The sequence below is a fragment of the Otolemur garnettii genome, unplaced genomic scaffold (assembly GCF_000181295.1).
Source record: "Otolemur garnettii isolate 467f Iridium unplaced genomic scaffold, OtoGar3 scaffold00129, whole genome shotgun sequence".
NCBI classification, from domain to species: domain Eukaryota; kingdom Metazoa; phylum Chordata; class Mammalia; order Primates; family Galagidae; genus Otolemur; species Otolemur garnettii.
Genome location: NW_003852524.1, coordinates 518,861 through 530,990, shown reverse-complemented (window position 1 = coordinate 530,990; position 12,130 = coordinate 518,861). Strand labels below are relative to the sequence as shown.

Below are 12,130 nucleotides of genomic sequence, written 5' to 3'. Positions count from 1 at the left end.
TACAGGCGCCTGCCACAACGCCCAGCCATTTTTTGGTTGCAGCCGTCATTGTTGTTTGGCGGGCTCAGGCTGGGGATTCGAACCCGCCACCTTAGGTGTATGCAGCTGGCGCCTTAGCCACTTGAGCCACAGGCACCGAACCTAGTACTAAAATTTTTATAAAGCGTTACAGTGAGGAATACTTGTACTAGCAAAGAATCTTATTTGTACTCCAAGGTATCAAAATATTTTCAAATGACCTGGAAGCACAATTCCATCCCTTTAAAAAATCTATGGGTTAGGTTTTAAATCTCTTCTTTCTTTTCTTTTTCATTCATTATGCAAAATAAGACTTTTAGAATTTTTTAATTTGCTTTGGTTTACACTCCCTCTTCTGTAATTGTAGATACCTGGTTTTAGCATCTATTTAAAATTTTTCAGAAATAATTATTTCTAAGAACTGCAAAATAATTTAATTTCAAAGACAGCCAGCTTTCTGCTCAGATTAAACTTTTATCAGATTTCACTAAGGTTGGTAACTTCAAAGTACTTTTTCATGCTTCCTTCATGAGTGATACAGAAAAGCTGTATCAGGATGAGGCGTAGCAATTTTGGAACCATCAGAGCTGTCGTCATACAGCACACACGACATGCAACAATGATAAATTCAACCCACCAAGACACTGCCACCTGTTGACATGAACACAGTTGGGAGACACTGACATACCCAGGTTATGAAACCTTACTGAGTTGTTTGTACAGTGCTGCCAATGTAAGCACACAGTGGCAAGTTCACGAACTTGTCAGACCAGGTACAATGACAGCTGATAGGACATTCTAGGAAAAGTTCCAAAATTGCTTTCAAGGGTAGACTAGGTGCTGGCATCAATGCATAGCTTCCCAAGGGGGGCACTTCAAAGGTGACCAAAGTGATCTGCAGCAATGAGGCACTTCTTCTAGGATGAGTTCATGCACTTAATTGTCAGATCTTGTATCTATAAACAAATCCTGTTCTCTAAATGCGCTGTGTTTATGCATTAGTTATTCCTTTTCACTAAAAAGTAAGTTTGGTTTAATAAACAGACTCTGAATAAAGGAATAAAACATTTTATTTTAAAAATTCAAATGAAAATGAAAACTGCTCATTTAAGCACCCACAGAGTGCCTGCCACTATACAAAACATTAAAAGTTTGTTCATGATCTTTTAGAGCAAAATTCACTGTTGCACTCATTTCTTCATGACACTGACATTTTAGCTCCACTGTCCTAAAATGATCAGATCTTCCAAGACTTGCTTAGAAGCAAGTTTTCAATTCTACAGAAGTAGACCACGCAGGTTAATGCAGAAGCCAACTGGTGAGAAGTCTGTCGACTGTTAGGGTTAATGTCCTCTCCCTGATTAAGAGAAAATTAAAGTATTAAGGGCACAGAAAATAGATCTTTAATAATAGTATTAAACATTACAGTACTATTTGTTTCTGTAATGTTTAGCAAACACACTTTGCCAAATTTCACTGCCATTCATATTATATCTTTTTCAATTTTTCAAATTAATAATAAAGCCAAATAAACTAAAAGTAGGTGAAAAATTAGAAAGAAAAGAAAGAGTGACACAAAATGAAGACATAAATGAGGCTTAGCAGAGAATACCATGGTGTTCTATATACTTGCTGGCAGAGAAAAATAAAAGAGAAAATGGTACACTATCAATTCTAAAAATTCAATCATTTAAAGACTTTATTACTCACCTCTGAAACCACCACCCCCTCTTCCTCCTCTGAAGCCCCCACCTCCTCTTCCACCTCTAAAGCCACCTAAAAAAGGAAAAGTTTATTAAATAATAATGTATAGCCAGGCATTGTGGAGGGCACCTGTAGTCCAAGCTACTTGGGAAGATGAACAAGAGAACTGCTTAAGCCCAAGAGTTTGAGGTTGCTGTGAGCTGTGACGCCAGGAGTACTCTACTGAGGGAGACATAGTGAGACTCTGTCTCAAAAAATAAACTAATTAACTTAAAAAATAACTAATGTAATATATAAATAAAAATTTATATTAAGTGTATATTAAGTAATATAAATAACAGTTATTAAATAACTACAAGCTCTCATACTGATAAGCCTACAAAGATGAACACAATTCTTACAATTACAAAGGATAAATACAAATTCATGTATTTTACCCTGCAGAAATTTTTAAAAGATAAAAATGGAGAAACTGTAGTAGTTTACCAATTGTGAAAAGAGCTAAAACCCCAGATTTTCACCTTTTATTTATTTATTTATTTTTTTGGGAGACAGAGCCTCAAGCTGTCACCCTGGGTAGAATACCATAGCCTTCACAGCTCACAGCAACCTCCAACTCCTGGGCTCAAGCGAGTCTCCTGCCTCTGCCTCCCAAGTAGCTGGGACCACAGGTGCCTGCCACAACACCCAGCTATTTTTTGGTTGCAGCCATCATTGTTGTTTGGCAGGTCCAGGCTGGATTCGAACCCGCCACCTTTAGGTGTATGTGGCTGGCGCCTTAGCCACTTGAGCCACAGGCACCAAGCCGATTTTCACCTTTTAAACAAGTATTTCACTTGAATGGATTTGAAAAGTTTATTACTTTCAAGTATGATTCAGCCCTATTGTTAAGCATACGATTAACTCAGTTTGGGGAAATATTCTTTTGATTGAACTAAGGATAGTTTGATGGAATTAATAAAGCTTTTATCCTAAAAACAAAGAGTGGCAGATGTGGGCAGTTTTGCTGTGAGGAGGTTACAATAAATATGATGTATAAGGTGAACTGAGCAACATAGAGACCACAGATGATGCTCACATGAACCTCTCAAGAAGGTACCCCCACAAATGCTGAAGAGAGAAGTTCAGATCTTTCTAGGAGATCTCTACCTAAGTAGACCCAAGCAAGTACATTTACAGAGTGAAATGATTAACTTGAGAGAAGCCAAGGTGAAAACAGGGTTCCCTCTCTTCTGATCTGTAGAGGAAGCTGTCCACACCCACCTCTGGCACCCCTTCCTTTCCACTTTCCTCTGGCCATCATGTTGTCACTCATGCACCCCCAAGACCACAGACAAGCACACACCCAATGCTGCAGCCCCACTCAACCCCCAGGCCAGCTCATCATCTAGCTGGCCATAACGATGAATGTGTGAAAGCCTCAAAATACTGAAATCACAGCAATTAACTTATCAGTTAATTAGTTCCTGATGTGGTATCAGAAGATATGGGTTTTAATTCTGGATCTGCCAATTGTCTGATTAGGGAAGGGGTGGGAAACCTATAGCCTTGAATCCAAATTTTACAGAATAAATCAGATTCAGTCAAAAGGCTGCAATAAGGACCAAGAAGGCCACGTGCAGCCTTAAAGCCTCAGGTTCCCCAACACCAGATTAGCCTGTTTCTTCAGCCATAAAATAAGGACATAACCTATCTTGAAAGGTTTTGCTGGGTACTGACAGAATGTACATGGACATTAGAAAAATACACATCCAGCTCTTGGCATACAATTAACACTCAATGATATTAACTAGGAAACTAAAATTTAGTTAGGATAATCTTATACTTTATCAATCTTATACTTTATTAGCCAGGAAAACATGAATAACCCAAAGAGATGAAATCTCTCAAAAGTATACTTTATTAGATTCTTTTCTTTTTAAAGAAGTTGTTGAAACAAAATTACAATGAGCAACCTACGAAATATTTATAAGGGAGGTTTGCTTATGCACAAAACAAAATTGTACTATATGAATTAGTGGTGAGTTTGAAATTTCATTAGAAATTTTCCCCCACAAGTAACTTACCACCTCGACCACCACCTCTGCCGCCTGCTCCTCTTCCTCCTCCTCGACCTCCCCTGCCACCACCTCTTGGGGGTCCTTTCTCACCTGGAGGTCGAGGTAGAAACCGCTGCAGTGGCAGCAGCTTAAATGGGTCTATATAAAACTGGAAATATGAAAGCAATTAGTATGACGACTCAGGGGACAGTACAGTATAATCATTAAGAACCCACAGTCAAAACCACCTGAGTTGAAACCCTAACCCTACCACACTTTTTACTGTGCAGTGCTGGGCAAGGACTTAAAATTCCTAGTACCTTAGTTTTCTTATCTATAAACATAGATCATAAAGTATCTATTCCACGTGGTGTGAGGATTAAAGAAGTAATGTGTTCAAGGCACTTCAGACACAGTAAGCATTACATCCATATAAAAAAAATCAAGACCAATTCAATCTCATTTCTCTTTAGGAACAAATAATACTTCCCCAAATTAACTGCATTTTCACTCAACAAAACTGCCGTAAGAAAAATAAAATGGGGCGGCACCTGTGGCTCAGTGGGTAGGGCACCAGCCCCATATACTGAGGGTGGCAAGTTCGAACCCAGCCCTGGCCAAACTGCAACAAAAAAATAGCCAGGCATTGTGGCAGGCTCCTAGTCCTAGCTACTCGGGAGGCTGAGGCAAGACAATCGCCTGGGCCCAGGAGTTGGAGGTTGCTGTGAGCAGTGTGATGCCACGGCACTCTACCAATGGCAATAAAATGAGACTGTCTCTACAAAAAAAAAAAAAGAAAGAAAGAAAGAAAAGAAAAAGAAAATGTGGTATTAAAAGTCAAAATAAAGCACTAGCATACTAGCTACTTCAAGACTAATTATTAAACAAAGTAATCAGGGGCATATAGAAACTAAACCTATCCTATATTGGGGGTTAAAGAGAACACTGTTTTAGATAAAGAAATGTAAGAGGTATATTGTTTTACAGTTCTACACGAAACATCCTTGGACATTTTCAAAACTGTAATATATTACATATGTCTGTATCTCTCATCTTACCCCTCTTCTTCCCTTCACAGCCTATCACGTCAAAAATATTGTCTAGATCTCCACGGCACAATTTGGCAGCCACTAGCCACATGTGGCTATTTAATTAATGGCTAAAAACTCATTTCCTGAGTCACATGAGCCACATTACAGGTGCTCAATAGTTACATGTGGCTAATGGCTACAGTATTGGGCAGAGATTTCCATCGTTTTCAATTCCACAGCATTAGTCTACAGACTTTATAATAATCTAGGCTGTGTTAGAAGAGCCTGCACTAAGGCCCTTGAAGTATTAAGGGCACAGAAAATAGATTTTTAATAGTACTATTAAACATTATGTTTATATCTCTCTCTGAACAGCAGTGGCTCTGGAAGCCAGGACAGGTATATATGTACCCAACTTAGCACCTGATTAAAAAAAAAAAAAAAAAACTAAATAAAAACCCTCAAATTAGTAATACCATGAGAAAAGGCGGGAATCCAAACCAGTCTGGATTAATTACTAGCAATTTTCTTTTTCCAGGTCACAGGTGAGATGCCCTTTTGAGCACTGTTTCTTTCTAGACTGTTCAGCTCCAGGTACACCTGAGCCCACCCGAGTACTTGTCAGGGTTTCCACAACCAGCAGACACTTGCAAACGATGATGTGTTGTCTCATCCCATTTCCTATTCCAATCTGGCTCCTGGGCCTGCTGCTCCACTGGCTCCATGATGCCTTTACCTCTGCGCTGCTGTCATTCAATGGATACTTTGTAGCATTTCAGGACAACTGAACACTCCCTCCAGAAAATTTTTATCGTCTCAACTTTTGTGATACCATGTTTATGCAGTGGTTTATGGTTTGCCTCCTTTTATACTGGCAACTACTTATCTCTACAAACAGACATTTAAACCTCGGAGGTGCCTCAAAGCCATCGCAGGTTGCTCTTTTCCTTTCATTCATTCTTCTTAGACTGTTACTTTGTGCGCACTGACAACTTCCCAACTCTATTTCTAGTCTGGACCCCTTCTCTGAACTCCTGACCACTTGGCTATCTCATGAGTACCTCAAACTCATTATGTCCAAAACCAAAATTACTTTAATCCTCCTTTCTCCAGTAAATGTCACCATCATCCACAAAGACAATGAAAGCAGACATCTGGAAGATGGGGATATTTTTTACTTCCTCAACTTCAACCACCAAGTGGTTCTACTTCCTCACAAATCCATTCACTTTTCTCTGTTTCCACTGTCTCTACCCTGATTATACTTTCCAAGTATCATCGCTTCTAGGACTAGCAACAGCCCCTACCTGGCCCCTTCACACTCAGTACTGATCCCTTCACAGGGTGCTTTTTAAATCTTTCCACAGTGCGCTTCTTAAGCATAAATGTAACAGAATTATCCTGTTATCAAAAACCAAACAAAATTAAAACTAAAGCTTACTGTATCCTTAAAGTTGTCTGGTGTCTCAGAGACTTATCATACACATAGTTTTCTCTACGTGGAATGCACTCTCCTCTTTGACTAGATCGGTGACTCCCACGTGTTTGCCTAGCTCCATCAAAATTATCCACTAGCTCTTTTTTAAACTGAATCCTGTGCCCTACATTAGGGCTTCTGGTTAAATTTCAAGGAGTGGGCCCCAGAAGTACACCTTGTTCGAAGGTCCCCCACATAATTCATGACAACACCGAGGTAGGAATCACTTCCAGTCTATTTTCAGGCCTCAGCTTTAAGCTCACTTCCTCAGGCAAGCCTAGAGACTAATTTTGGTCTTGCTAGAAAGATTCGATTCTCACAGCAACTTTTGTTTTATTTCTTCACAACGTACATCATGTTCATCAGAGTTCTTATGAAATCATTTAATATCTGCCTTCTCTCAAATAATGTAAGTTTATAATTTAACATTTTACTAGGAATGTTTGGTCATTTAAGTTTTTCAATAAGAATTTTATTACATAAACAAAAGGACCAGACCCTAACAGTTAATAGATTTTGCTAATATGAGCAAGGAATACTTTCTACAAGGCCATACCAAATAAATTACTTTTAAAAATCAATAGGTTCACTATTTAGTATCTCAGTTTAAGAGCTTAGTGACACTCCCAGTACAACTGTCCTAAAGTGTATGTCATTCCATTGTAAAACCAAGGATATGAAGTATCATAAGTTTGGCTTACCTTCTGTAGTTTTTTAAAGGATGATGCCTTCATGTTTTCTGACAATTTAACTGAAAAATACTATTAATTTCGTTAAGGAACAAATAAGTAATATCAATGAAAGAAGATATCAAACCTTCTGAATTCATGATAATTTTTTACAAGGGTTAGAATACATGGGCATATATAAGAAAGCTAAGAATCAGTTATTTTCCAAGGGAAAAAAACCCTTCCAATTCTACCACAATATTCCAATGGCATCATCATATTCGAACTAATCAACTTAATCCTACAGCACTAATCCAAATGTCCATAATTCCTAGAAATTGCCAAAAATGAAATCACCTTTCCAGGGTCTATCACTTCACTACATATAGATAAATACATTTTCCTTCGCAGCCCAATCTGTAGCAGTATTGTATAATTTAATGAAGCAACAATTTTAATTTGTATTTAATTGCCCCAGAAAAATATAAATAGTAACTTCTGAATGATATTCCTGGGTATTCCAATTAAAAAGGATACAAAATCTCTAAGTTGCCCAAATATTTCATCCACTTTTCCAATTTGTTCTTTGTTTTCTAAATAAACAGGAGCATTAAAGTAAGGCACCTTATTTTCATCAGTGGTACATTTACAAACTATGTCATCTTCACAGGGGTGCAGGAACTCTCCCAATACTGAAATAGGACAAGAAAATATAAAAATGTAAAACTATTTAAAATAATGCTGACCAACCTCTTCTGGAAACTTTCTTCTTGGCCACCTGGGCCTTTATAATATCTGTCCTCCTCCAAGGCAGGGGAGCATACTCACGTAGAGTATAGACTTACTTCCTGGATGGGTATACCACCTCCACAATGAGCTATGAGCTGGGGGAAGTTACTCACCCTCCCTGCGTTTCAGTGTCCTCATCTTTAATACAAGAATAGTAGGTGTACCCTAGACCTACTATAGAACACTGTTAATACTAAGTAGAATAACAAGTGTCAAATGCTTAGAACAGTGGCTGGCACACTGAGACCATTTAACCTTTAACACTCATCTTATTATAACTATTAATATCTCCTTTTCACCAATACCTATTTATGAATCCGCTTTTGTTCTTTTTTTTTTTTTAATTCTTCTCCCTTATAACTTTCCCATTCCCATTACCACCTCCTTACCAATGATTCATAATCTTTTTCAGGAAGTCTGGAATCTCAAAATAATTACCTTTGTTTCTGACTACTGTCACCCCAAACTAAAACATTCATGACATTCTTATAAATGCAACTCTCTCCCTTATCATCCAAGTTCAAAACCTCAGTCTTAGCCAAGTTCTACTGATTGTTTCCTTTGAAAGCTCTCCCATTGAAGCCTTCCTTTTTCCCTCACTGCTGTCAACCTAAATCAGACACTCAATGCCTCACAGTGGTGACAGCTTGTGAGCCAGGACCTCTGATTCTAGCCATTGCTCCCTTAAAACTATCCAGCTTTCTGATCCAATCCACTCTTAATTAGACACTATTCATCTTCTCTCCTCTTTAACGTAGAATGTTTCTACTGACAAACTTGTCTTATTTTCCATGACTTCCATCCCACCTCATTGATAATTACTCCAGAACTACACTAAATAGGTCTTGTTCTTGACTTCCCCTCCTTTCCCAAGCAATTTTTTTTCTCACTTCTCTTACTTTTGAATAACAATTTTGAGGTTTGGAGTCAGAAAACTTGGCTTTGTATTTCAACTACATCACTTATTGACCACTTATCAGTAAACTTATGACCCTAGTAAAGGAACTTAACTGAGTAATAGTTTTCTTAGTTGTAAAATGAGGAAAAGAGGTAGGTACTCAATACTGCCTATTTATTTTTTTTAATATTGCCTATTTAATATCGTTCTCTCAACCCAAGCTCAAGTTCCACCTCCATGATGCATTTCAAGTGTCCTTTAGCTTTCTTGATCGTCTCGTTTTAAGTGCTACCATATGATTATGAATCACTTTACAACATTCTCCATACAGACTTTGGCTCCCCAACCAAGCTGCAACCTGAAAGCAGCTGGATCTTTCAGTACCTAACTTGCAGTCAAACTTGCAAATAACACAAACCCAAAACCCACTCCCACCCTCCCAAGAAGGCAGGCTAAGCTTTGAAGATCACATACAGACTACACGTTCTGGAGGTCCTTGGTCTTGGCCTTTGTTAAATCCTCCGCGGCCACCGCCTCGTCCAAATCCTCCCCTGCCGCCGCCTCTGAAATTGCCTCCTCCTCCACCTCGGAAGTGGTTGTTGCTGCTGCCACCGCGGTTGAAGCCTCCGCCTCCACCACCTCTATTAAAACCTCCCCGACCTCCACCTCGAAAAGACATTCTCTTCAACACCTGGGGGGGAAAACGGCCGTACCTTTAACTGTGGCATCTCCTACACCCCCCTAACCCTTTGGGGTCTCTGTCAGAACACCATAAAAGGGGGCAATAACAGGAGCCCTGCCGCATCACCCAGTCCCACACACCAGTGACGAATCTGAAAAGTGAAATGTTATTTCCCTATGGCCTAGTGAGCGTGGCAAACCGAATGCACACCAGCCTCGCCGCCCCTGGGTTAGCAGTACCTTCTCCCTCAGCAGACATCAAGGTCTTCACGCTGCATTTCCTTCCTTCCTCCCTCTCTCCCGCAGCTGGGGTCAGCGTCCAGCACTTTCAGATCCTCCCGCTTCTTTGGCCACTCACCGTCGCCACGTGCGCCTCTGGCTCCGGCTTTTCGCGCACACCCACTCGGGTACTTCCGCCACCCTCGAACCTTCTCGGCCACCGTATAAGCACGGAGAATTTGTTGCTTTTTTTTTTTAAGAAAACCAGAAATTTGAATTAACTGGTTTGCTTTAAAAAAAAAAAAAGCCAGTCATTGGCGGAACTAGCGACAGTGCCACATTTCCAAAACAGTCTTTAGCGCTGAAGAAGTAACAATAACTAACCACTACTTTACGACAGCGAAATCAACCTGCCCAGCCGGGTGGCGGAAGTGACGTACAATAGCAGCGTCTTTTGCAACGGAGCATAACCGGAAGTGCTGCCGTGACATTGCGCTGGGGTCCGGTTTCCGCCCTTTCTGCCTGAGACTGACGCCGAGTTACTGTGTGCCGTGCGGCGGCTTCTGCCCGGGCGCTCTTGCTTCTTGGGCTGAAGTGGCCCCCGACCTCGCTCGTCACTTCGTGGCCTACTTCAGCAGCTGTGTGGCCCCATCTCTAAGGAGTCTGAGCCGCCCTCTGCCTGGAGGTAGTTCAGACTGCGTCAGAACCCGGGACAGCCCGCAGAAAGGTTTATCTCTGTTCTTTCTAGTTCCTTATTTCTCCCCGACCTTTGGAAGAACAGTACCGCTGTGGGCTGAACTGTGCCTGTCCTTTTGTCATGGTTTCATTAAAGAAAGAAATGCGTGTGTGTGCGCGCGCGCGGCGGGTATTTCTAGCGAAAATATGTTATCTAATAGAAACTTAAACCATGTTTTTATTTCCTCTTCCAGACATTCGTCCTTTAGTTTTGTTTGTTTTTTGAGACGGAGTCTCACTGGGTCTCCCCAGGTGCCGTCATAGCTCACAGCTAATTCCGGAGCTCAGGCGATCCTCTTGCCTCAGTCTCCCGAGTAGCGAGGCCTCCAGACGCCCTCTACAACACCCGGCTAGTTTTTCTGTTTTTAGTAGAGACGGGGTCTCGCTCTTGTTCAGGCTGGTCTCTGACTCCTGAGTCAAGCGATCCTCGCTGCTCGGCCTCCAGGTATACTAGGGTGGGCGTGAGCCACCGCGCCCGACCTCGTCAGTTACGTTTTGAGCACCAACCAACTGAACACGCGTCTTTGCTGGAAGCTCCTTTCTCCCCTCCTTAAGCTTTTGATATCTAACATCAGCTTCCCTCACATCCTTCACGACTTCTCTCAAAAAGAAAGATAGTGACCTCTCATTTATGAAATTTGGTTTGTCTTTTATATCCAAATCCTCTTGAGACGTTACTTTGGTATTTGACACAGTCAGCTATCTCTGCTTTGAGAGAGGGTGCAGATTGATAACTGTTTCCAAAGTTATTGGAAATGGAATTTTAAAAGACATTGTAAACTTTACTGTGGAAATATGTCTTCTGCATTAACGTGTAAGTTTCTCAAGGAATTAAGTGCCTAACAGTCCCATATATAAAATTAACTTTATAAATGTATTTTAGATTTGATAGATATATTAAATTCTATATGTCATACAAGAGTAGAATTATCCATGATTACACTTGTCTATTTTGATAGTCTATTGTGTCATTTAAGTTTACTGTTTCTCTATTTAGTCACCCTCTCAGTATGATGAAACCATTGAACTTTTATGGGACCTTCACCAGGTACCTAACCCCTTTTATTTGGAAGTAAGTAACTGACTTCAGATAAGTGAAGTAACTTTTCTAGCTAGTTACTAGAACATACTAGAACGTTGGACCCTCCTAGTCCTCCTTTCTTCTTTTCTCCCCTCTCCCCAATTTTCTCCTCCCAATTTGTTCATCTTTCTAATTCCCTAATTGTCCCCCAGATAGCATCATACTCATAGTTTCTAAGTATTTGGACTCAAATAATGAAGCTTGCTCATCTTTCCTAATCTTCATATCATTTTTTTTTTTTTTAGACAAAGTCTCAGTACATTGCCCTGGATAGAGTACCGTGGCATCACAGCAACCTCAAACTCTTAGCTTAAGCTATTCTCTTGCCTCAGCCTCTCAAGTATCTGAGACTACAGGCACCCGCCACAATGCTTGGCTATTTTTTTGTTGCAGTTGTTTAGCTGGCCTGGACTGGCTTCGAACCCGCCACCCTCAGTGTATGTGGCTGGCGCTGTAATCACTGTGCTATGGGCACCCAGCCATCTTCATATGTTTCTTGTTCTTTTTCTTTTTTTAAATCTGAAGGTTCTAATATCACCTATGGTCTGTTTCTTTTGTTTTCCAGTGACTGTTTTTTTTTTCTTTCTTCCCCTTGACCCTATCCATGTCTTTTCCCACTATACACAGGTTAAATTTCACCTACAAACTACTTACTGTTATCTGTGGAGAATGTACTGAGTTTAAACATATCAATAAATACTTCCAAAAATAAACCACCCAGCCTTGGTTGCAGTGTCTTTTATCCAAAACTATCAAATTAATCAATTTCTATTCCATCTGAAGTTGTACT

General features: G+C 40.3%; 1 protein-coding gene across 2 annotated transcripts; it reads right to left on the bottom strand.

Annotated features, from left to right (window-relative positions):
* Positions 1–1,070: 1,070 nt before the first annotated feature.
* On the bottom strand, positions 1,071–9,786 carry GAR1 (GAR1 ribonucleoprotein). Of its 2 annotated transcripts, none has more exons than XM_003798151.3 (7): positions 9,546–9,786; positions 9,099–9,315; positions 7,475–7,629; positions 6,971–7,030; positions 3,789–3,930; positions 1,729–1,794; positions 1,071–1,375 (listed from the first exon to the last, which is right to left on the bottom strand). In XM_003798151.3, the coding sequence occupies exons 2-7, from the start codon at positions 9,301–9,303 to the stop codon at positions 1,362–1,364; spliced, it is 642 nt and encodes a 213-aa protein (XP_003798199.1). In that variant the 5' UTR covers positions 9,304–9,315; positions 9,546–9,786; the 3' UTR covers positions 1,071–1,361. The 2 variants fall into 2 exon arrangements, with proteins under 2 accessions (XP_003798199.1, XP_023373966.1); XM_023518198.1 differs by having other exon boundaries at positions 9,664–9,786.
* Between the last annotated feature and the right edge of the window lie 2,344 nt (positions 9,787–12,130).